The sequence below is a fragment of the Beta vulgaris genome, chromosome 4 (assembly GCF_026745355.1).
Source record: "Beta vulgaris subsp. vulgaris cultivar EL10 chromosome 4, EL10.2, whole genome shotgun sequence".
Taxonomy (NCBI): domain Eukaryota; kingdom Viridiplantae; phylum Streptophyta; class Magnoliopsida; order Caryophyllales; family Amaranthaceae; genus Beta; species Beta vulgaris.
The window spans coordinates 1,828,934-1,856,020 of record NC_079205.1 but is presented as its reverse complement, the minus strand read 5'-3'; the positions used below and the strand labels follow the sequence as shown (position 1 = coordinate 1,856,020).

Genomic DNA, 27,087 nt, shown 5'->3' with positions numbered 1-27,087 from the left:
TATAATATCCAGCTAAACCCATAAAACTCCGAACTTCAGGAACATTTGTGGGTCTAGGCCATTCCATGATAGCTCTTGTCTTTTGTGGATCAACCGAGACTCCAGTATCTGAAATGATGTGCCCTAGAAAGGCAACTTCTTTCAACCAGAACTCACATTTCTTCAACTTCGCATACAACTTCCTTTCTCTCAACACTTCTAACACCTTCCTCAAATGCTCTTCATGCTCAATCAAGTTTCTTGAAAACACCAAGATATCATCGATGAATACAACCACAAACTTATCGAGGTATGATTTAAATACTCGGTTCATCAGATCCATGAAGACAGCAGGGGCATTGGTTAACCCAAATGGCATTACTGTGAATTCATAATGACCATATCGGGTCCTGAAAGCGGTTTTTGAAATATCTTCTGGCTTTATGCGGAGTTGATGATATCCGGATCTTAAATCAATTTTGGAGAAGATAGTTGCGCCTCGAAGTTGGTCAAAAAGATCATCAATACGAGGCAATGGATATTTATTCTTGATGGTGATCTTGTTCAGCTCTCGATAATCAATGCACAACCTCATGCTTCCATCTTTCTTCTTGACAAATAGAACTGGTGCACCCCATGGCGACACACTAGGTCGAATATACCCTTCTCGAGTAATTCATCTAGTTGCTTTTTCAGTTCTTGTAACTCAGCAGGTGCCATTCGATAAGGTGCCTTGGAGATAGGAGCAGATCCAGGAACGAGGTCAATGCTGAAATCTATCTCTCTTTCTGGTGGCATGCCAGGTATCTCTTCCGGAAATACATCAGGGTACTCACAAACTATGGGAATATCGGATAACGAGGGTTCAGGTTTGGTTAGGTCTACCACACTACATAGGTATCCATGATGACCCTTTGAAAGTAACTTGAAGGCTTTCAAGGATGAGATGATCTCAGGTTTGGGTGGATTTTCTTCTTCGATAAGAAACCTTACACCCATCTGGCTTCATGAGGGTTATTTCATGGTTAAGGCAATTTATGTCCGCTTTGTACTTCGACAACCAATTCATTCCCAATATCACATCAAAGTCGGTTAATTCAAATTGAATGAGGTCTACTTGAAATTCACATCCTCCTATGAGAATAGGACAATTTCTATACATGACATCACATAAGATGGATTCACCATTAGGGATGGTGACAGACATGGCAGAAAATTCAGAGCATGGTTTTGCATTCAAGCTTCTAGAAAATGCAGTAGATATAAACGAATGGGAAGCTCCAGAATCAAAAAGGACATAAGCAGGTACAGAGTTGACAGGAAAAGTACCAGTAATAACGGTGTCATCAGCCTCAGCTTCTTCTTTCTGCATCATGAACACTCGTCCGGCTTGTGAGGGTCCACGTGGAGGGTTTCTGTTGGCATTATTACTTGCATTCCTACCATAACCATAGTTCTGAGAGTTGTTCCTTTGCGCTGGCACACGGTTGTTAATGTTCTCGTTCTTCCTTTCCAAGCCGGGCAATTCTTGACCATATGGCCCGTCTTACCACACCGATAGCACTGATCGGTTCCTGCTCGACATTCCCTGGCTACATGGCCCAATTTGGAGCATATGGTTTGTCCTCTGACCATTATTGTTTCCTGAGAATCCAGTGTTCTGCTTCTTAAAGCATTGCTTATTGAAACTTCTTGACCTTTACCTTCTTTTTCCATTCTCATAAACATCCTTTCGCAGCTTCATTTTCCTTTCAACATTGATAGCCCGATCATATAGCTCTTGATAGGACTTACTTATGTTTGCAGCAAGCCTTTCTTGAAGGTCCAGATTCAAACCTCCTTCAAATCGATTCATCCTTTGACGATCCGTAGACACCAGATCAGGAGCAAATCGAGCTAACTCATTAATTTCACAGCATATTCCAGAACTGACATACCCCTTTGCCTCAGATGGATAAACTCAGATTCCATCTGGAGTTGCAGAGACTGAGGGTAAAACTGGTTTCTCATAGCCTCCTTTAAACCTTCCCATCCAAATCCAGGTTGATTCTGCATCTCTCTAGCAGTCTTCCACCACAGATCAGCTTGCCCTTTTAAGTAGAATACAGCAAAGTTAACTTTCCACTTGTCTGGACACTGGGTGGCATCAAAGAGTTTCTCCATGCCATTCAACCATTCCTCGAACTCGGTGGGGTCAGGTTTTCCATCATAAGTAGGCGGCTTGTGAGCAGAAAACCTTTTGAACATATTGGAGCATTCTTCCTGCTCCGTCTTGGCCCTTGGTCGGTTTCCTTGCAAGAATTCCATCATCAGCTTCATTATATCCACCTGATTTCCGTTAGCATTTTCAGTCGTTTCTTCGAAAACAGGGTCACTTCGCAAGGTATCTAGCCTTTGCCTCATTTCTTCAAGTGTGACTTCAGGCCCATGGGTTCCACTTCCTCCATTAGTAGGTCCACTTCCACTTGTTGCCATGTTCTAAAACATCACATATTCCATGTGCATAACATGTTAAGCGAGGCATGACTATCATCGTAAAAATAATATAAAAATATTCCCTTCCCCGATCCTAACACTCACACTCATTTTCATTTTTAAACACTTATTAACTACACCATATTGTTATACTATATAAATCCTATACTCTTGGTGATGACTCTCGTTTTACTAAATTACTTTATCATTTATTTACTAATTTAAGTAAAACCTTTGAGATTTTACTTGAGGCATCGAGAACCGTTGCTCTGATACCAACCTGTAACGCCCCGACCTCTAATCATCGTGGTTAAGTTAATTAATCGATTATTAGCAGCGGAACCTAGATAGTCGGCGCGTTACCGCCGTACTTTCCATAAGGAAAATACAAGGCAACATAAAATCATAAACTTAAACATTTATAACATGAAGCATAATATAGATCCAACATTAGTCTTGATTAATAGAAACTTAGTTACTAATCAGAGTTTTGACATAAACTTAAATTAAAACCATGAGAGTCTAGATAATCTAGATATTAATTAAATCCTCACTGCTACGCCATCCCGTTATCACCATCGGTACCTAAAACATAAAACAAAACGTCGTGAGCCGAGGCTCAGTAACATACTACTCTAACATCGTAAATTCATTTCACATCATTTTAGTTAAAAACAGGAAGGAGAGAATAAGTAAAACATTTCATAAACATATCATAGTAGGTTACATTATCTTCTTTATCATGTTCATCATCATATATTTTACTTTGGTAACTTGGCTAGTACATCATAACATAGGGGACGTCTCCCACTACATAACCATCAGGGGTCACATCATAGGTGACACTTGCGGTGCCCGTATCATTTAAACCATCAGGCGGTCACAACATAGGTGACACTTGCGGTGCCCGTATCATAAAAGTCAGGCGGTCACATCATAGGTGACACTTGCGGTGCCCGTAAAAACACATCAGGCGGTCACAACATAGGTGACACTTGCGGTGCCCGTATCATACTGCCAAGAACCGTCTTTCACTTGAATTTATCATGTTTCATGGATTTTAAGTAACATCATCATCGTGAATAATTATATTCTTTCATCAAAACGTCATCATCATCATCTCATAGCATCATATCATAATAACCATCATAAAACATTTCATTTCCCGCAATCCATATATAAAACATAATATTAATCATGATCATAAAACATACTTTGAAGGGGAATGCGGGTGTTAGCAGTAGACGTTACCTGGATTCCTGCTTAATAACCTTGATAGCCGGGGAGGCTTGTAATATCCTTTATCTTCCTTAATCTATTCAAGAATATTTTATTAATGAATGTTTCGTTATTTAGCTTTTAAGCCTAAATATTAGTTAGCGTTATTAAGGTCAAACGGTTATTATAACGTCGTAAAGGTCTCCTTAAAGGTCATTATTTCTTAATCGTTAATAACTTTTTAATTAATAGGTGACTTTTAACAACAATTAATAAATAACTCTTTAGCTATATTTAGAATTATCGAACATTAAGTTATATTACACATATTATATATAACCTTTCAAAACATAACATTATTCTAGTTCATAGTTAATAACTAATTAGTTATCCATTAATAAATTAATTAAGTTTAAAGTTATAATAGATCGATTAACATTATTTTAATATTATTTAGTCATTTAAAACTAACAAGTCAAGTAACTATTTTTTATAAATGAACTTTAAGGATTAATGAAGTACTCCTACTTAAGCTTAATTATAAACAACATGCTTAATGAATTAGTTTTTAATTAGTTTTAAACAACTCAACTAGTTTAGAAATCATGAATTATAACCCAATAATAGATTTTAGTAAATAAGTTAGGGGTTTAGTAAAACTAACTAAATCAGCCCACTAAAGCTCAATATATTAAAGCAACAAGATTAACTTAAATGATTTAACTAAGTTAAATCAGATTATAAGCCCAACATTATACTTAACTTGATTAATTAAACTAACATAGCTTAATGAAATACTAAATCAGTTTTAGTTTAACTCATTTGGCCCATCTAATATAAGTAGTTTAGCTAAAACAATAAAAGTCAGATTTGAGCTTATTTAGTGAACATGCAACACTTAAATTGAGTTGGTCTAACTAATATAAATCAGTCCATAAGTATAACTTAGTAAGTCCATGAACAAGTTCAACTACATCTAAGTCCAACAACAAGGATTCGTTTTAAGTTACTTAGTTTAGGTTCTAATTGAACTATTCTTGGCCCAATCTAAACTAACTTAACTATAGAGGAATTTGGGCTTGCATTATAAACTTAAGGAAATCAAGAAATTTAAAAAAGAGAACATCATCACCTCTGCTACTAGGAGCAGGGAGGATGAATCGCGCCTGAGGTGGACGCCGGCTTCGGTGGTCGACGGCGAGCAGCAGAAATCTCCGGCGGCGGTATCCGGCGGTTCGGAGAGCGCGGCCCGTCGGTGGTGCTGCGCGTGCAGCAGCGTCGCGCGAAGAGAAGAGGAGCGAGGGAGTGCGAAGGGGAGAGAGAGAATGCTGGCGCGGTTCTCCGGCGAGCTGCGCGGTGGTCGGCGAACGACGCGTGGTGGGGACGCAACTGGTTCGTGGCGCGAGACCGGCGTCGCGCGGCCGGCGGCGACCGTTGGTCGGTTGTGGGAGTGGGCGAAGCAGAGGAGCGAGAGAATGAATTTGGGGGTTTTCTCTCTTTTTGTTTTTTTTTTTTTTTTTTTTTTTCGATTTCTTTTAGTTACAATTTTCCGGCGATTTATTGACTGAATTTCAGATTAGAGGGAGAAGATATGAGGAAGTTTGTTGTTGTGTTCTTGATGTTGAACTTCCATGGCTATTTATAGTGGAAATTTGGGAGTTAAAATCAGTAGTTGGGAGGAGGGTGGTGAAGTAAGTAATCTGATTTTGTTAACTTGAAGAAGCAATTGTGAGGATTGGTAATAGCTTTGACTGAAGAAGAAGAAGAGAGTGAGGATTGCATGAGTGCCAAATGGCCATGAAAAGGTGAGGAAGAAGGCAAATTAAATGGGGGAGTTGACCATGGCTTCTCTTTTCTTTTGCCCTTTTTGTATCCCAACCAAAATCAGAAAATTTTCCACACTAACACCTTCAAACGTGGCTTGATGACATTTTGGGTGAAATGCTAACATTTTGTACTTTAAGTGAATTATCAACTTTATTAGCCTTCTTGTTTAACTCATAAAATCGTAAATTATATATTATCGTCATAATTTAAGTTAGTAAATTTTTATGTTAAAAAATTCTATAAACATTTTATTATACATTGCTTAATTAGTGAAACGAATAAAATAAAATATATTCTAACTACATTATTACGTTAATTACTCACTTAAATATGTTTAAGATTTTTAGGATATTACAATGTTTCCACAAAATTACAAATATGTGTTGTAATTAGTTAATATTATTAAACATATCCCTTGCATCCTTAAAAATAAATAAATTTGCATGTTTATTAAAATTAATTATGTATGCATGATGCCATTTGAAGAGCAGTGTTGACCACTACAGTACTACCCCTAGGGAGTTTTAGTTCATGTAATCTATGTACAATAAAACATTTTAGAAATTGCATAGTATAGGGTTTGATCCTGAGATCTCAAGTACATATACTAAAGTCTTAACCACTAAGCTAAGTTGTATTTATTGTTATTATCATAAAGTATTATATTTATAAATGAAATTTTTTCTTAATCCGGGCATAGCCCGGGCCTAATAACTAGTTCTATCACCAAATGATGTTCCTTTGGTAGTTCGGTCATTTTGTGACTATAATGAGGAGGCTGTAAATTATGACGGCCACAAAAAACATTTGTTATCTGTTCAAGTTACTGAGCTCCTTGATGGAACTTCATATTGGCATTTTTGGAACGTGTGGTCGGAAATACATAAAGCAAAAGGAAATAAAATTTATTTGTCACGTTTGCCAATCCACAACAGTTGGTTTCCTGACGGATGTGTACTTCCCATCCCTCTTCCCTTTAGCCACCCACACGAGTTTGTATGGAAATTAAACTCCTGAACTTCGAGAGGTCGTCTTCCATTTTTCATCTAAGTCTATAGAAATCTAAAAGCCAAAGCAAACAAGGAAAGTAATAGCACGAAAATCTCTTCCTTTCAGGCCCTATCTGCACTTGTTTGGAGGTCAATGGTTCGACGCGTACCACCTACCTTATGATCAAGTCTTGTATAACTAAAGGTAAGAGAAAGCAATATATAATAAGTTCAGAATTCAAGCATAAGCATTGATAACTTTTGGGATTTTTGTGGGGAATGACCAATAATTAAAATAGGATTTTTGTGGGGAAACACCACTTAAACTTTTCTTGGGAAGGAAGGACCAATTAAAATACATCCGTTGGCAACTAAACACCACATTATGATTTTTAAGCCAAATTGTCAAATTTTTGACATTGCCAATTGTTTTCCCTCCAAAACCTCGTTTTTTCCTATTAGTCAAAAATAATATAAAAAGTTGAAATTATAAGAACAAATGATGTTCCCTTATTTATTTTTTTATTTCCAAAGTATGACAACTAAAATAGAAGGAGGAAGTATTATTAATTATCTATTTTATCATTTTATTTTTCATTATTTTTTAACAAAATAATATAATATTCTATGGACTTGTTTGGTTCATAATAGGAAGTAGTGCTGTCAGTTTGGTTGAAAACCGATGGTTAAACTGCAAACTGTTGATCAACTGAACTGAATAAGCTGAACCGAATTAACCCATAACTGAAAAGGTAAAAACCGATAAGTCAATCAGATTAAAGTAAACTGCAATTAACTGAACTGAAAACATACCAAACTGAAATTAACTGCACGAAAAACCGATTTAAACTGAACTGAACTGAAAATGAACTGTATTTAAATGCAAACTGTTTCTAACGGAACTGAATCAAACTGTTTTTAACAGAACTGAATCAAACTGTTTTTAACAGAACTGACTGTTTTTAACTAAACTGAAACTGAATAAAAATGTTTTTAACTGAACTGAATCAAACTATTTTTAACTGAACTGCATAAAACTGAATAAAACCGTTTTAAACTAAACTGACTAAAATAGTTTTAAACTATATAGATAGTGGTATCAGAAATAAATCTGACCGTTGGGTCAACCTGATATTGACCTGACTTGAACCTGGTTCGACCTGTAAGGGTCAGTCTCCAGACCTGACCGAAACCTGACCTGCCGAGACCTGATCGACACCCAACAACATCATATTCGGACCTGAACACACGACCTGCATTCAAGCTCAAACCTGACTATAACCCGACCAGATAACACATATCCCGACTAGACCCAGTAAATATTAAGTTCAACTCGATTTGTTTATGATCTATCCGAATTTCAACTATAATTCATATTACTTAAATAAAATAAAATTTGCCTTATTTGATCCAATTTTTCAAACCAACCAATTTGGACGACTAAACACCATAAAATAGTTAAAATTCAATTATTGTAAATTATTTGTACTAAAACTACATCAACAAAAATTGAGTTGAACTTGATAAATTTTAATTAAGAACCAAACGTAACTTAACCAAAATTATTTTGTAACCAAACTAATTTATTATTATCTAGATTAAATTGTACTCCGATTCATAAGTTAATTATTATACCTTTATCAAACTTAATTATTGTAAGGTATATAATAACTTGAAAGATGCGAGTATTTTACTAAATTAAGAGTTAACTTAACATCATGATTAAACTTATGAGTTGATCGAGTGATTTTCTAACCAAATAACTAATAGTCTACAACTTACAAAAATGAAAATCTACAAATTACAAAATACGAAAAAATGATAATCTACATGCACTTTACAAAAACTGGAAAAAAAATCATCCTAGTGGTGGTGGAATAAGTAGATTATTAGGACTATCCAAGAACGGAAATTGGGGAAAATAAATTACACAGAGTATGTTTAGAGTTATATTTCACCGAATAATTATCAACTGTTATGTTTGTGTAGGTGATGTATTGTTCCTTCACAATACCCTAAATTATAAATAAATTAAATTACAAAAAATGAAACTAAAAAATATAAATAAACTAAATTACAAGAAAACGAACCAAAACAAAAAACAAAATTGCAAAAAAGGAAAATATTCATGAAATCCTCTATACGACATCACTAACATCAGCCAACTGTTCCTCCATCAAAATCTCAGCATTAGCTCCCCTCACAATCTCTGAAATCCTTTGTACAACATCACTAACATAATCATCATTTCCGGTACACACTTATTTTAAACCATAAATATGCTTGTGAACTTGTAAAAATAAATACTGGTTCACTTATTGACACTAACATATTGACTGAACTTGTAAACGTGTAGTAAGACAGACGTGCTTTATTTAGTAGATTAATCTAAAGAAAAAAAATCAATTAATGAATCCTTGATAAATAGAAATCCTATTTCTAAAATAACTCTAAGAATATACTACATCCATTGATAGAACATGTTAGAAAACAGGTGGTGTAGCGTTTGATTAATGCGGAACAAGTTAATGAAATAATAAGAATGAAAAAAGCGATAAAGAAACTAGACAAGAAGAACACAAGGATTAATTACATGATGTGGTCAAATTAGACCTACATCCACAAGTGAGGGATTCGAGAACTTCTTCACTATAACCGAGAAAAAACAGAGAGAATATACCAGGAGTTCTAAAATACTAGAGGCTTAAGTGTGTGTCAAACAATGATCACCAAAAAGGTTCTTTTATAACATAAGAAAACCATAATAAAACATAGAATAGTCTATATTATGACTCTAATAAGGGCTTAAAAACTTTGGGGTCAAAATAATATAAAAAATCGTGAAAAATGCATCGCCCAGTTGGGCTCGGGACAAAATTCCAGTTTCGTCAGTTTTTCTTAAAACACCAACTTTCTCGTTTCTCAGCGGAATTGAGCATATGACCTATTGTAGGAAAGCCTTTGGAAAAACATATCACCTTTAATTTGAATCACATCAAAAACATTTATATATTGAGAGATATGTACATTCAAAGTCAGTCTTATGCCATTTTCACACGATTTCAAGTGACAGATAACATAACATTTACAGTTCAAACCAGAAGTTTGCACTAGTAGAATAAATGCTTATTGCTGCGGTCATTAAATAGCCTATTGCGACGGTTTTGGCCGCGCACCAATTAAGGGGGCAACAATAGGTAATTAATATATTGATGCGGTTTAAAACTGCAGCAATATCTGAACATATTGCTGCGGTTTTTGGGCAAAACCGCAGTAATAAAGTTATTTTTTATTAAAAAAGTACAACATATTAGTGCGGTTATGACTAGAAACCGCAGCAATAACATCACCGAGATCAATCATATACGCGTCGTTTTCTCTGGTTGACTCATCATTAGCCTCGGATTCCGTAATCTCATCAAGGCACGAAGTTTGCATATGGCGCCCTAGAACAATCTTGTTCGTGCAACCAACCGTAGGAACTGGTTCGAAAACCTGGAGCAAATCCTGGAGCAAACACTGAGGGGGTGTTTGGTTGGGGTATTTTTAATGGAATGGAATGGAATGACATCCATTCCATTGTTTGGTTGGGAATATTTAGGGTAGAGTCTCAGACCCATGGGTATCTATCTCCACCCCATCCCCCTATAATCCCAATCTCCCCTCCCCCCTAAGTTTCTAACTCCATTCCACTCAAGTTTCAAACCCTAATTTTTGTGGAAGGGGGAGAGAGAGGGGTTAAACCCTAGACAAGAGAAGCCATCAGTCACCGACCACCCATTTCCGACCACCACCGTCGCCAACCACCCTTTTCCGACCACCGATCGACCGGCGAACATCTTATTTGCAGAAGGTATTCTATGAATTTTCATTTTTTTCATCTTTTTGCCTATGGTAGAATATTTGCGCATAAGTTTGGTGTAATATACAATGGTTTGCATCTTTCATCTTTTTGCATCTGTTTAATTTGTCCAGGTGTTTCAATAAGTTTGGTGTAATATACAATGATTTTGTTTGGACTTTGATTACATCAGTTTCTTTTTCGCTTGATAGAAGTTGTGCCACCAAATTTCTTTACTGTATAAGGTGACATAGAAGTTCTCCTTTAGTTGTGCATCTTTCTTTTCCCAGCAATATGCTGATAAACTATCACAAACTAAATCTCCTGCTTCTTGTCCAATATAGGGCTCACAAGCTCACTGGTTCTTTGGTTGGGAGTCGATAACTCGAAAAGATAATTTGTGATAGTATATGTGAACTGAAATTATATTGAAAAAGAAGAAATTTCACTAGTGCAAGAAGAAATGCATGGTAACCAACCATCAAATACAAGTTTTTATCCCTTAAAAATTAGTGCATGAAATTGTATTAATAACACTGATAAGTGATCTTAGGAACTTTCTTTACTAATAATATACCGTGCTCTTCTGGAGTTCTCTCTTATTCTTTGGCCGAACACTAATCTGAACTTTCTTTACTAATAATTCCTGCTTTCTTGGACATGTTGAACTAGATAAAGATGATCTTCCTGCTTTCTTTACTAATAATTCCTGCTTTCTTGGACATGTTGAACTAGATAAAGATGATCTTCCTGCTTTCTTTACTAATAATATACTGTGCTCTTCTGAATTGTTATATCTTTATATATTTCTATAATAACTAGTATGAGTTCAAGTATAGTTGTATTAATATAAATTGTATGTTATTGTCTACAAAAATGGCTCCATCTCAATTGACCATAGTAAGGAGATCGAAGAAAAAACAAATAGAATTATTATTACTTTTCATGGTAGTTAACAATATTAACACAATAATGTATTTGGTGATGTGTATGATGGGTGTAGTTACCCATCAAATTGAGCATTAAAGATTTAGTAAGAGTGAGAAGAAATTTCTAAGACAAGAGCACTTGAATACATTAATCAAGCATAGTGATATAGCTTGTAAAAGTGAACTTCGCGTCAATAGAAAAACCTTTTATGTCCTTTCTGAAATGGTTAGAGATATTGGAGGTTTAAACGGTACTCGAAATATGTCTTTAGAGGAAATTGTGGCCATGTTTTTGTACACATTGGCTCATCATTTAAAAAATAGGACAATTGGAAGTCATTTTTTTCGAAGTGGAGAAAGTGTGAGTAGAAATTTTCATCGATGTCTTCTGGCTATTCTAAAGCTACATACACACTTGCTTAAAAAACCGACACCTATAACACAAGAATGCGAAGAGAATAGATGGAAATGTTTTGAGGTAATAAAATTACTTTTTTTTATCATTCTTTAAAAAATAAATCGTGTTGTTGATTGTGAACTTATTCCTCTTAATTTATTTTTATGTAGAATTGTTTAGGAGCTTTAGATGGAACTCACATTAGTGTTCAAGTGCCAAGTGAGGATAGACCAAAGTATCGAACGAGGAAAGGTTCTATTGCTATGAATGTTTTAGGTGTATGTAATCCTAATTTGGAATTCATATATGTGCAACCTGGTTGGGAAGGATCTGCTCATGATGGACGTGTCCTTCGAGATGCTATTAGTAGGCATAATGGTTTGAAAGTGTCACAAGGTATTCATATCTAGACCAAAGATTTTATGTTGTAGTATCCGAATAACCAATGTCATTCATGACTAATTTGTTTGTCGTATGTCAAGGTGCCTACTATTTGGTAGATGCGGGATACACAAATTGTGAAGGGTTTTTAGCACCATATAGAGGTCATCGATATCACCTTAAAGAGTGGGGGGACCGACAACCAATTAGTGCAGAGGAATACTTCAACATGAAACATTCTAAGGCCAGAAATGTTATTGAGAGATGTTTTGGACTTTTGAAAGGAAGATGGGGTATTCTAAGGGCCCCTTCCTTTTTTCCAATACGTACTCATGGGCGTATAGTTCAAGCATGTGCCTTGCTACACAATCTTATTCGAAAGCATATGCCAACAGATTACACTATGTATTTTGATTCTGATAGTGATGAAGAAAGTGATGACGATGAGGATGATCTTGATGATGAAGTTGAGTATATTACTCATATAGCGACTTCAGATGCTTGGACTAATTCTAGGAACAACTTAGCACAAAATTTGTTTAATAATTGGAGAGCTAGGCGTAGTAATCAAGCATAAGTTGTTTGTTTATTTCCAACTTTTGTTTAGCATCGATTTGGTTGTATTGTTATGGTGTAATTTTTTCCTTGTGTTGTAAAAGAATTATTTCAGTATCTTTTTTTGTATGACAATATTTGTTCCTGTCATTAGTATGCAAATACTTTTTCTATTTTTCTTAAGCTTATTGTTATATTTATCTTGTTTGTTCATATATGACATTATTGAATAGGATGGATGTTGGTCAAATTATTCAAAGTGGAAGGGGAAAAAATAAGCGATCATGGACTAAACCCGAGGAAGAATGTTTAATCAATGAATTGGTAGAATGTGCCGACCCATCATGGAAAGCAGATGGGAGTTTCAGTGGTTTCCAAAATAAGTTGGAAGAGAAAATGAATGAAAAATTCCCTGGATGTGGGTTGAAAGTCGTTCCTCATATTGAATCGAAAATCAAATGGTTCAAGAATAAGTACAATGTGCTCACTGAAATGTTTCGTACTTCTGGTTTTTCTTGGGATAATGAGAAGAATATGATTTTATGTGAGAGACAATCATATGAAGATTTCTGCAGGGTACTATTATATCCTAGTTACTTCAATATGTGTAGTTTTAATTTCATCAAATATTAATAATTTTTTGTTCTTGTTTCAGCAACACAAAAATGCTCAAGGATTGTGGAATGTTCCTTTTCCATTCTTTGAACAGTTGGCGATTGTTTTCGGTGTTGATCGAGCTACTGGACTACAATCTGAGACTTTTGTCGACGCTATTGACAATAAGGCCAGGAAAAAGAGACTATTGAACTAGATAAAGATGGTAGTGATGAAGATGATGAAGCTGATGATAATGAGTCTGTAAATCAATCAAAGCAATCAACTCCAAGTGAACCTTCTTCAAAAAAACGAAAGAAAGAAAAGACTCCAAAAGGACAAGGAAGGAAGAGAAAGACTCCTGAGGTTGTGGACTTGACTTCTTCTTTTAACAATATGTCTTCTAGCTTTTCAGGTTATATGAATGAAATGAACATGCACATGTTGACTATTGCAAGTGCCTTCTCCACTACACAACAACATGAGCAAGCCATAATGGCTCGTGAACAAGTTGAAGAAAATCAAAAGAGTAATTTGATAAATGAATTGCTTAGCATTCCAGGATTGACAAGATTTGAAGTAATGGAAGCTTCCAAAAGATTGGCCTCTAATTCAAGTGAACTATCCCTCTTCTACCAATGCCCAGATGATCAATGGAGAAAAGATTTTATTGTCAACCTCATTCATCCTAACTTGGGAACATGAAGACACAAAGATGCTTGGTTTAACCCTTGTTTAGATTTCATGTTGGATTTTTACAACTATGTTGCACTATTATGTTTTGTGGTGTTTTTATCTTGGTTTGGACACTTTATATTGATGTTTTAAATGCTCTTGTAGAGCTTTGATGTATTGAATTTGAGCATGATTTAGGGATTTTGGACACTATATTGATATGGCTACTTGGATGCAAGTTGTAAAGTATATGTATATATATATATATATATATATATATATAATATATATATATATATATATATATATATATATATATATATATATATACATATATACATATGGCTGGTACAATTATATTAAAATAAAAACTGGATGCAGAATCCATTCCAAAAGTGAACCAAACAGCAGAAATGGACATTGGATCCATTACAGGATTGAACCAAATAGTTTGAAACTGGTATGGGGTTCTGGATCCATACCACCCTGATATGGATATCCATACCATTCCATTCCAGTTCACTGAATCAAACAGGCCCTGAGATTCAGCATCCCTGCCAGTAATTCCAAGCGGTTTATAATGTCCCCAAGTCCGTTTGGTAGACACTATAAAATGGTTAATTGGTATCGTAATTATAATGAATTTAAAATGGTTCTCCTTTTCTTAAAAGTTTTTTTTGGGTTAAGGTTTTCTTAAAGGTTGCAAAGTATTCTTTTTAGAAAAAATTCATAATGGTTGCAACATTCGGTTTTCAATTACTAATAAAGCCTAATTTTATTGTTTAAGTAGATGAGACATGTCTCACTTTCTCTCTTCTCCTTGATTTATGTTTTTAAAAAATTGTGTTTCAATTTTAAAAATCAGAGGTAGCAAGAATAAAGAAAATGAACTAAATGACACAAAATGACACTAGAAAAATAGTTAGCTCACTGCACAGAGTAATACTTTCATATCTTGTAGAAAAGGAAAAGGGGAGATATTAGCTAGTCTAGGTGGCAGATTTTTTTTTTTTTTGAAATGTAGTGAGAGCCATAAGGATAAGGATGAATGATGTAGATGAGATAGATTTAATTTTGAATCTTAAGTACCACTTCTTAATATTTTAACCAACTCAGCTAGTTGAATCCACATGTAGCAGTCATTAGTAGAAGAAAGTTTATATTACTTGCAAAAATAAATACGAGTAATAATTTCTCAAACTTATGAACTCACTTATTTTACGTATGTTCTTCGTTATACGCACTTTATTCCTACTATTCCGGTTGTGAAACGATGTTGGATCAATGAGAATAAGTCCGGTTGTAATCGAGGGTTGTCCGGGACTGGTGAGCTGCAAGAGAACAAATGTGAGCTACTCTTGGGGGATGCGATGAAACCCCCTCCGACGCTCAAGTCTATTAGTGTCCGCTAAGGATTTAGAGAGAGAAAGCTAGATAGAGAGAGAAGTTATTTTTAGTATGTGAGAGAATGTACTTGCAGAATAGTACTATTGGGCTATTTATAGTAGTAAAGTTTATCTAACAGGATGGATAATCCTTTGACACGTGTACGACTAAGATGAGTCTGACTGGAGGGAAGATTCCCTTACTTTGTCCTTTTCTGTGGCCATGAGGACCGTCTCAGTCCATTGCCAAGGAAGACTTGCTCCGTTCTGATGACTTTGCGTCTTGAAAAGTTTCTTGTCGAACTCCAGGGTGTGTCCGAAAACAGACTTGGGTGCTACCCATACACCCCTCAATCAGGCACATAGCGCCATTAGATTATTTTTTGTATATTTTTCAAACTGAATGAAAACGATAAGAAACTTGATTCATATTTTAAAATACTCGTGGGTGGACGACGTCCAAGTTCTTTTTTGAGTCGTTACATATTACATTTACATGTAAATATTAATAAGTAGTACCCTAGTATTCCTCATTTTCTTAATTTATTAATTAAGAAATCTAACTTATGATTAAATTAATTTAAAATTTGGTCTGTAATTGATGTCTTATAAGTAAAAAGATCCCTACTTATATTCTCAATACAATAATTCACTAGAGTTTAATTTGATGCATTTTGGATGGACTTTAAGAAGAGAAACAAACTGAGGTAAATTCAAAAAGGAAGCCAGATTTAGTTAGTAAATAAAAATGTAGATAATCTGAGAAGTTCATGGGCCACACTCTCAAAGGAAGAATACAAATGCATGTATTCGTGGTTCACGCTCCACGTTTACCACAAACCTCTAATTACTTATCTTTCGGAACATCTGGTCCCGTTTGCTAGGATGTCCAACGCTCCACGCACGTTTAAATTATTTGTTGTGTTGGTGCCTTGGTGGCCCGTGCGTACCAACTCTGATATTTTAAATCTACTCTTCGTCAACACTCCACGTTTAAATTATTTATTGTGTTGCTGGCCCATGCGTAAGTACGATCATGCATCGTCAGTAAACGTACCCTGAAGTCGATTACATGGGATTGCAAAATTACCAATTAGCGCGGCAAGAGAAGAAGACTGCACAACATTATCAACTACTATTCCCCACAGCCCACAGCCCACAGCCCACAGCCCACAAGGCCACAATAATGCCCACAAGAGATGTCCACTGATGGGCAGAGAATGCCTGTGCGACAGATGTAGGAACCCAAGCAGGCCCAACAACTCGTGGCCCAGACGAAGACTGCCCGGTCAAATGAGTATATTGCCTCAGTTAATTTTTACTAGTTGCATATGCACGCGATACGTGCGTCGACAATCTGATGTAGATTTTTTCATCTTAAATTACTTTGGTAATGATGTAAATTATTGTTTTTCTTTTGTAGATGTTATTATCTTTTTAAATTAAAGGTGAATGATTTTTAACTGTTCAACACCGTCACTGAAAAATTTGGTCGATGATTTAATAATTTCTTTTCAGCGACTTTAGTATAGTTCTTTAACAATTATAAATGTTAATAAACTATATTGTTTGAACTTTGTAAATATGAAATATTATTTTGTCACGATATATTGCTAACTTTTTTTGGTTGAAGATTCTAATTGATTTCGTGAATTGATTGTGTCAATCTAGTTTGTCAAGTTATTAATGGTATATAAAGAGAAAATATCGTTTTAAATTATTAGAGGGTATTCTAGTCACTTCAAAAAAGGACACTACACCTCCTCCCTTGGCTTATATGATAGAGATCTTTCTTGATTGTTTTTTCATGTTCAGTAGTGCACATTTTATATTATTAATATCTTTAATTATATATCATTCCCTCCCTCTCAAAATATAGTTCAATTTCTATTATGGGTATCCCAAAATATAGTTCCCATTTTCATATTTAGTTCCACATTTTTCCGTAATTTGTCTAGAAAAAATGTGTCCTATCATTTATTTGCTTCTTGAATTTTGTTTTTTCCTTTGTTTATTCAACCAAAATGTTACAATTAATGCGCTTTTACCAATTATTCTCCTATATCTCTCTTAAAATCATCTTTTTCCATACAAGATTTATTTAAATAAACAATTTTTTTTTACTATCCCTCTTAGATTCTACTTGCATAAATTACCGTGAAAAAGGAAATGAGAACTATATTTTGGGACGGAGGGAGTATTAAACAGTATAAAAATTTGATATTTTAATGTACCCATTAAAACAAATTATATAAGATCACACATAACTATATTTTAGAATTTAAAAAATCTTTATGCCAACATTCCAAATACTTCCTCTGTTTTTATTGTACCAATCATTTTTTGCACTATTCATCAACCAACTTTGTTAAGTTATCTCACATAATTATATAAGAAAAAATATAATTTAGTGGGGTATTGTTAGGTTCTTCTCAATACAAAGAATTCCAAATATCAAAATTTTATAATATTTACTTATACGCAATTAGAAATATTGACGTTCGAAAGAGCTCATCGACAAATGTGAAAATGAAATGGTACAATTAAAAAAATGAAGAAAGTATGAACAATAAAAAATTCTGATAACAAAGTTATAAATATCAACCTTTTCTTTTTCAAATAGACCATATAGTACTATAATAAACCGTTACTTGAAATTTCGTGCAAGTTATAAAAAATGTTAGGATAAAGGATATTAATGGGAAGGATCTGGACGAGATCTTCTAGGATTCAAATTCGTTTATTATTCATGGATACATATTCGACCCGGATCCACTGGGTAATAAATTTAGGATCCAGATCCAATGAATTCTACGGATTCGGGTTCAAAATAGATCCTAACCTATTTTCTTCAAACAACCCTAATTTTCACAATAATAAACGATTTTAAAGAACAAAACAATACTATTTGGCATTTCATTTGTCGATGTTGAAGTAAACAAGCATTCAACCTTTTTTTTTTGGTAAGTGAGTAATATATTGCAACCAAAACAACACCACATTACAACCTCAGCTTTCAGACAAGTGAAAGCAAAACCCAGCAGCTAAGACAAGCCTTAGCAGAAAACTTTACAAATCCTCAATCCACCTTCTATCAACTGAACTACATTTCTTCGGTATCCAACTTTGTAATCTATGTTTAACTATAAACTGTACACTTTTGAAGCTTTTATCTACACTATCTATCATAGCCTCCCAATAAGATCAATTCCTGATTCTCCAGACCTGGTAACCAACAGCAGCAATTACAGTAAGCATCACCTGCCTTCTTGTTCTTGATCCTCTGTATGATCTTTGAATCCACATGATCCACTGAGGTAATGTCCTGAGTTTGTACTTGAAGCCCAATCATAACATGACCTTAGTCATTAATCTCTGACTATACACACAGCTGAAGATCAAGTGTTCATGGGTTTCCTTGTACAGACCACAGATGCAACATTCATCTTCCTGACTAACCCCTATCCTATGGAGTTTTTCTCGAGTCTGTAATCTACCTTGAACGTTGAGCCATATGATGAATTTGTGTTTTGGAATAGACAAACGACTCCAAACCCCTGGAGCCCATCTTAACCTCTGTTGTTCTCCCATTAGCTGTTGGTAGACCTTATTAATCTTGTATGGAGTATTAATAGGCCATGTGTGAACCTGCAGCTCTTTTAACCCATCTCTAACCTTTCCAAGATGCTTCATCACCCAGCTAGCTCCTTGTGGAATTTCATAATCCCACCATATTTGGTTCTTTATGTACACAGTATGAACCCATTTTATCCACATATCTGACTTATTGATTCCTATATGCCAAACAATCTTTCCCACTGCAGCCTGATTCCATTTGCTGATATTTCTAAACCCAGACCCCCATACTTCTTATCAATACAAACTCTATCCCACTTCACATACCCTCCCTTGTACTCAGTTGCTTTCCCATGCCACAAAAAGCACCTACACACCATATTGATGTTTTGAATCACTTGATTAGGCAAAATAAAGATCTGGGCCCAATAACTATGAATACTCATCAAGACTGCATTGATTAACTGAGCCCTTCCTGCAAAAGACAAACTCCTAGTACTCCATTGTCTAATTTTAGCCACCATCTTCTCTACTAAGGCCTCACAATCAGCTGTTGTAATTTTCCTTGCAGTGATGGGAACACCTAAGTATTTAAAAGGTAAATTCCCTTGTTCAAAACCTGAGAAGTGCTGCATTCTTTCTACTTCCATTCCAGAAACTCCTTTGCAGTACATAGCAGATTTACTATTATTGGCTTTGAGACCTGAAGAATCTGAGAACTGCTTGAGACCTTGCAATAACATATAAACTGATTTTGGATCTCCCTTACAAAACACTAGCAGATCGTCTGCAAAGCAAAGATGATTCAACTTCATCCCAGCACACCCAATAAAGTGTTTAAAGCCCTGAGTATCACTGATATAGCTAAAAATCCTGGACAAATAGTCCATACACAACACAAATAATAAAGGGGACATAGGGTCCCCCTGCCTTAACCCTCTCTTAGCTGGAAAATAGCCTTCATTTCCTCCATTTATCAGCAAAGTGAACTTTGGTGATGTAATACAAGCCATTACACATGTAATAAAGTGAGAAGGGAACCTGAGGGCTTTCAAGAGATCATTCACAAATTGCCATTCTATTGAATCATATGCCTTCTTCAAGGCAATCTTCATCATCACACTAGGCACTTGATTGGTCCTTCTATCAAATCTCTTGACCAAATCTTGACATAGGAGTATGTTATTGATGATGCTTCTTCCACTGATAAATGCACCTTGATTAGGAGCAATTAATTCAACCTTAATATAAGAAATCCAAGCATAAATAGTATTAAAAGTTTAACATTAAGTTTTACTCTTTAATTATATATTTGAAAATAACTTTAAAAAAGGATTAAATAGATCTGGGTTCGGGTAATAATTTTGGACCCAGTCAAATTTCGTTTTTAAAACCTAGGATCGAGGATCCTGATCCAATCCAGATCCGTTGGGTATAAAATTTGAGGATCCAATTTCATATTAGTTTAGGAGTGCTACCGTTTGCTTGTTTCAGGTCTTGGGCTTTAACTTTTTGGTTAAATACTGAAGTTGCTGCTATTATTCCACAAGGATTGGCTAGGGTTTTTTTTGTTTTTCCAGTCATAACGTTTGTATGATTGCCATTGCGATTATGGGAGGATGTTAGGATAGATTTATGAATATTTCCTAAATCTATTTATTTAGATCGAATTGTTTATCTAAATATATCTAAAAGTATATATTTAGAGATAATATTTCTTGGTATTATATTTAGTTTAGGATAGGTTTTCTAGTTTTACGTAAGTTAAGATTTATATAATGTACTATATGTTGGAGTTTATAACAATATTTCTTAGAAACTCAAAGTTTGTTTCAAAAGAATATGAAGAGTCATTTGTCCCACATCAAAAAAATAAAAGGGAAGTGTAAGGTTTATAACTATTACTTTTCCTCTACCTTTTGAATTGTGTAGTAATGAGGCTTTTAGTGGCTATAAGTTACCATATGCACGCTGCCTGGACCGGGCTTTGGGCTTTGGGCTTTGGATTTTGGGCAATAAACTTAACTTAACTATCTTTTTGTGTTAATGTTTGTCAGCATTTAATGAACATTTTTATCAGTCTTAAGTTTCCGTTTTTTTCCCTTAATGGTTACGGTTTTCCCTAATTTCTCTCCATAATTGATGTCATGATTCTTCCCACTAAGTGACCGTTTTTCCCACGTTTGCAACCTTATTCTGACCTCAATCTGGTTTCCTCTCTCTATAAATACTGGCATTTTGGTTGGATTGAAAGACAAAAACATACAATCTCTTCTTCTTCTCTGTTCTCTTTCTCCGCTAATATTCTGGGCATTATTCAAGAACGTTCTCAATCTGCTTTTTTGCCAATACCGAAAACGCATAAATTGTGTAGCCCTGGAGGTTGATTGCTAAGAGTCTGTGTGTTATTACGGGAAAAATTCAACTTTAGGATAGTGATTTTATCACGCCACGATTATCAGATAAGTTACTTATAGTTATTACCAGTTTATGTTCTTACACTATAGATACTCCATTAAGTTAATAATAATTCCAACTTTTTTCCATTTAATCTATTTTGTCAAGAAGACTGTGTAACCAACCAGAGACGAGTCCCTAGTTAACTAGAAATGTACGCATCATGCCATCATTTTCACACATAAAGAAGTGATTCTTCAAAAAATAATTTGCCGTAGCGCCATTTTAGGATCTGCTTTTATATAACTACAAGCTCTAAAGAAGTTATTCTTCAAAAAAAGGAAAAAGAAAAAAGTCTAAAGAAGTTGAAATGTCAATTCATGACATAAACTTCGAAAATATATAACTACAAAATCTACAGAAGTTAAAAGTCAATTGCATGACATAAACTTAATTACATCATGACAACGTCGTCATCAATATTAAAATCAAGATGTGCGTGACAACACTGAAAGTTACGTGGATTTTGATTTTTGATCATGGGACACTTAGTTACATCCATCGAAATTACCCCATCCGTCTCATAATATAATGCTTGTTTCTTTTTTACACGGTCTCCAAGACGTAACTTTGACCTTTAATATCTTCAATTTCATATTAATAAAAAATATACAAAGTTGATATTATGAAACTACACATGGAGACGAATCTAACAAGATCCCACATAAATATGTTTTTTTTATATATACAACTGAGAAAATTTAGTCAAAAAATTTAAAGTTTGACCTACCAAAAATAAAGTAGGCACTATATAACATGGATTACATAAACATGGATCTAACATCTAATGTCATTTGTTTCATTTCATGTGAAATTTTTATTTTAAAAAAAACGGTGATTTTGATCATACACATTAATAATTACACCTAAAATAATTTATGTATTAAGAAATTCCAAAATAATTGCAGCATTACCTACTTGATTGTTTATTCCTTTCCATCTCTATTTTCATCATACTGGTCTCCCTGTATGCCAATGATTTTCAGTCGTAGCCTAAACTCAATTTTCGTATGATACGTTAGATCAAGGTAACGTTTCACCCATTACTCCTTTCCTTTCTTCTAATACCTACAGACTACAGTTCTACACCACTAAAGTTCATACAACACAACCCTTCATTGTATCCAATGATTTTTCTAATCGTTATACCCACCTAGGGTTGGTGCTCTTCAACTTATTGTTATACTTATTTCTAGAAAAATTTAGAAAAGTTCGGTAACATTAAAAAATATTTAAAATTTGAGAAATTCTACATGGTGGCCTCTTACTTTGGATTTTTCTACTTGATGGCAGGCCAGAATCATAATTATATTAAGTGACCTCCTCCTACTATAACTAGTTATACGTAGTGGTCTTAGTTCACTTAAAACCAAGCTAACTCATTATTTAAAATAAATTTACTAACCTACCCTATACTTAATTATAATTTTAACATAAATTATTTCATTACGAGCGACTTGAACGTAATTGATTTAGAGCTTACACCATTCTTAGAAGCGAATTTATGTAGCCTTACCTAATTATAACAGAGGAATTGAAGAAAAGTTCTGATACTTAGTTTCTATCAAATGAAAATTTTGGCAAGTTCAATAGCTCAAGCTCAATAATATTGTAATTACTAATTAGATATGTCAGATTTTGCAAAACTCAGCCCGAACATTACACTAGCCAATGGCAATATGGCATGTTCTTGTACTCCATATATACCAAAACAACGTAGATAAATCTTGAATCACATCAACAAGTTCCAGTAGTAAATTCTCCGTTTTTTTTAATAATTAGCGTTTCATTTCATTGAAGGGGCAAAGACATGCCATTTTACTAGGAAGTTAGGCTGCAAAAGTTTTCTTCAATTCCTCTGTTATAAGTATTTCTTCTAAGGAAGCCTTATCATACACTGTACTAATTTCGATGGATCTACTCAAATTAAGGATGTCAAAGAAACCGCACCAAACATTCATAAGAGGGGTTTTTTTTAAGGGAGATGGATGGGGGTTTGAATTAGGGTAATTAACTAGGTGGATAGGTTAGTAAATTTATTGTAAATAATAAGTTAGTTAGGTTTTAAGTGAATTAAGACTACTAAGGTTATGTTTAGTTCACCTGAAATTTTCTGATCTGATAAAAAAATTCTACTTCCTCCGTTTCAAAATAGATGCTACATTGTTGACTTTTCCACTATTCATGAATGAGGTTTGATCATGCATTATTTACTATTAGAGCACTCCCAATGGTGATATAATCCATCACCAAAATCAGAAATTTTGGGTTGAACAAAAAAAGCAAGCATCCCATTGGTGATACAAAACCTATCACCAAGTGACATATCATGTCATTGCTCACCATGTGAAAAAACTCATCACCATGTGGCAAGCTTGAACTGTGCAAATTGAAGACAAAAATTGCATTGTCACACACAGCCAGCCAGTGGCAAGCTGCCACATGGATGCTGCTGTGTTTTTTTTGGGAAATTTCGTGGAAATTTCCACGGAATTTCCCAGAAAATTCCTATTTCAAAAAAAAAAATACCAAAATTCTTTTTTTTTTCTCCTCTATAAAATGATACCCATATTGATATATTTCAGAACAAAAAAAAAACACTTCTCCTCCTCACCTTTTTCTCTCTAAAAATATTTATACATCATTTTTCTCTATAATTTTTTACCTTCTCCTCCTCACCTAAAAAGAGGGAAAAAAAAAACTCATGTTTTTTTGGTAATTAATTATTATAATTTTAAGTAATCATAAGATGATTTATTTTTATTTTTAATATGTAAATTATATTATTTATTGAAGTAGGAAAGAGAAATAGGAGAGAGAAAGTTGAGGTGGGGTAGTGAAAAGTAGGAGAGATAAAGTGGAGTTTGATGGTTTTTTTGTTCATGAGTGGGGTGGAGGTGATACATTTGATCATGAAATGATCAAAACATGAGTAAGTAGGAAAATTTGGTGATCAAACCCATCACCATTGGGAATGCTCTTAGGTAAATTAAATGTTATAATGTAATATGTTGTTGAATTTGTCTTAATGTATATTTTCAGAAAATCAAAATTTTATACTTTACTCTAATACATAATTAAAGATATTAGTAGTCAAAGTAGTGCCTCGACAAGCATTTTAGTCAACAATGTACCATCTATTTTGAAACGGAGGAAGTATAAAAAAAACGTAAAAGTACTAAAAAAAAGACGAGAAATGGTAAGAGCCTAAGACACGTTTAGAAATATTAAGAAAAGTACACAAGATTAGAGAACTCATAAAAAGTTCCAAAAAATTTAGAAATGTTCAGAAAAGTTAAGAAAGTTTTAGTTTAATTAACATAATTTTGGGTATATAAAAATGAAAAGAATAGACCCTTAATTCATTATATTAGGAATGTTACCCCTTTTTAAGAATATTATTCCTTCTTATTCCTAGGAAGAGGTTGCAAATTAGACAGTCACACTAATATGCTAAATACTGAGAATACCACGAAATAAGGATATAGGAGAACAAATTGAAAATTGTGGTGGAGGAAAAGAATGAATCGAGTAATAAAGATGGAGAAACTAACGGAAAAATTATACGTACAAAAATGGGCTCCTGAAAACAAGTCTGCTCATAAATTAAAGTAATCTTTCAACTCTAAAATAATGTAATCACTTAATCTCTCTAAAACTGAAGGTTAAACGCACTTTATTTTTATCTTGCGGTAAAGCATTTCACTCTGGAAATTTGTTAAAGGAGATTAATCATACTTTTCTTGCCTTAATCCCTAAAATAGACAACCCTACATGTGCAAATCACTTTCGTCCTATTAGTCTATGCTCTACTATCTATAAGATCATTTCAAAAATTATTACTAATCGTCTCAAAATTGTCATGGGGAAAATCATTCACCCCCTTCAAGGAGCTTTTGTCCCTGACAGATTAATTCAGGATAATATTCTGATAGCTCATGAAGTTTTTCATTCTTTTAGTAAGAAAACGGGTAATGAGGGATGGATTGCCATTAAATTAGATATGGAAAAAGCCTATGATAGACTGGAATGGAATTATATCTTGGTTACTTTGAAAAAATTAGGTTTTTGCTCCCAATGGGTGGACTGGATTAAGTCTTGTATCTCTTCCTCATCCTTTTTTGTGTTAGTTAATGGCATTCTAGGGGAGAGATTTTTCCCATCTCGTGGTATTCGTCAAGGAGACCCTCTATCTCCGTACTTATTTATTCTCTGTGCTGAACTCTTAGCCAGACAAATCGCCTTTGCCAGCTCTCAGAAGGAAAAGCTAATAGGAGTATCTGTAGGTAAATCAGGTATCAGAATCTCTTTCCTTACATTTGCAGATGATACTATGATTTTTTCCAAAGCTAATGATCAAAGTTGTATGATTATTAAAGATATTTTAGATAAATATTGCTCTATGTCTGGGCAACTAGTTAATTTTCACAAATCTGCATTCCAATGCTCTCCTAATGTCTCAGATCTTGCTAAATCGAACTTTTCATCTATTTTGGGTATGAAGGAAACAAATGATTTGGGTGACTATTTGGGTTGTCTGATTATTGACTCTAGGGTTACTAAAGAAACTTTTGGGAAAGTCCTTTCTAAGACTATTAATCAGCTTCCGAAGTGGAAAGCTAATTCTCTTTCCCAAGCTGGACGAACGGTTTTAATCCAATCCAACCTAGCTACTAAAGCAAATTTTCAAATGCAGAGCTTCTATCTTCCTAAAAAGATTTTGACCTCTTTGGATAAAACTTATAGAAATTTTTTTTGGAACAAAGATGTTTCAAATAAGTCTGCTAACCTTATAGGTTGGGATAAAATTTGTCTTCCAAAACAATATGGTGGTCTTGGCATTCGTAAAGCAGATATCAATAATATAGCTCTCCAGATGAAGCTTCTTTGGAAGGTTATTCATAATTCTTCTAACCTATGGGTTAATTTGGTTAAAAAAAAATATAGCAAAATCAATCCATAATGACTCATAAGGTTTCTTCGGTGGCATCTTGGCAGTGGAGAAAACTTATGAGTTTGCGCCCGCTTTTTAAGAAAGGTCTCAGGTGGCTAGTAGGTAATGGAAAGGATATTCTTTTGGGATGATAATTGGATCTTCCAATATCCCCTTAGAAGTATCGTCCAACCTCCTCTTTTCTGTGAGAACTTTAAAGTTAGTGAGGTTATTGATAGTCATGGCAATTGGGATAAGGCTAAATTAAATTCCCTTCTCCCTCCTCATATTGTCTCTGCTATTTCTCTGTCTTTCCTTCCGTCTAACCCGCAGTCTGATACCTTAATTTGGGGGTTAACAACTAATGGAGAATATTCTGTGAAATCTGGCTACTTGTTAGCACAAGGGTTGCTAAATCCTAATTTTACAAAGTGGATTTTGATTGGATTTGGAAGCTTAGTGTCCCTCCTAAGATTAAAAACTTTTTGTGGAAAGCTTGTCATGATGGGCTTCCCACTAAGGATAGACTTGAAAAGTGCAAGATTTTTCTCCCACAACAGTGTGTTCTTTGTAGTAATGCCCCAGAATCTTTGAATAATTTGTGTTTTGAGTGTCCTTTTACGTTAGACACTTTTGCCTGTCTCCATGCTAGTGGAGATTGGCCTCTTCTTCCTTCCGACTTTGATTTTTCTAATTTAGCCTCTTTTCGTGTTTGGCTTAACGCCTGTAAGTCCGTTTCTTCATCTGATGATATTAGCAAATTCTCCTTTGTCTGGTGGTTTATTTGGTTTTTTAGAAATAGAGTTATTTTTAATGATGAAGGCATTACTCCCCGCCGAGCTAGTTTTCAAATTAATAAGTTTTTTTGTAGCTGGA

General features: G+C 34.4%; 1 protein-coding gene and 1 pseudogene across 1 annotated transcript; both read left to right on the top strand.

Moving 5' to 3' along the window:
• Positions 1-5,303: 5,303 nt before the first annotated feature.
• LOC130590948 (protein ENHANCED PSEUDOMONAS SUSCEPTIBILITY 1-like) lies at positions 5,304-6,691 on the top strand (annotated as a pseudogene).
• Positions 6,692-11,481: 4,790 nt separating this feature from the next.
• On the top strand, positions 11,482-12,613 carry LOC125496258 (protein ALP1-like). The gene is made up of 3 exons (XM_048641681.1): positions 11,482-11,736; positions 11,826-12,051; positions 12,138-12,613. The coding sequence occupies exons 1-3, from the start codon at positions 11,482-11,484 to the stop codon at positions 12,611-12,613; spliced, it is 957 nt and encodes a 318-aa protein (XP_048497638.1).
• The last annotated feature ends 14,474 nt before the right edge of the window (positions 12,614-27,087 follow it).

What these genes read in the sequence shown, in the direction of transcription:
- LOC125496258 (XM_048641681.1), top strand. Translation starts at nt 11,482, where the DNA reads ATGGTTAGAGATATTGGAGGTTTAAACGGTACTCGAAATATGTCTTTA. An exon ending in ATAGATGGAAATGTTTTGAG is followed by an intron (nt 11,737 to 11,825) that starts GTAATAAAATTA and finishes ATTTTTATGTAG; the next exon opens with AATTGTTTAGGAGCTTTAGA. An exon ending in TGGTTTGAAAGTGTCACAAG is followed by an intron (nt 12,052 to 12,137) that starts GTATTCATATCT and finishes TCGTATGTCAAG; the next exon opens with GTGCCTACTATTTGGTAGAT.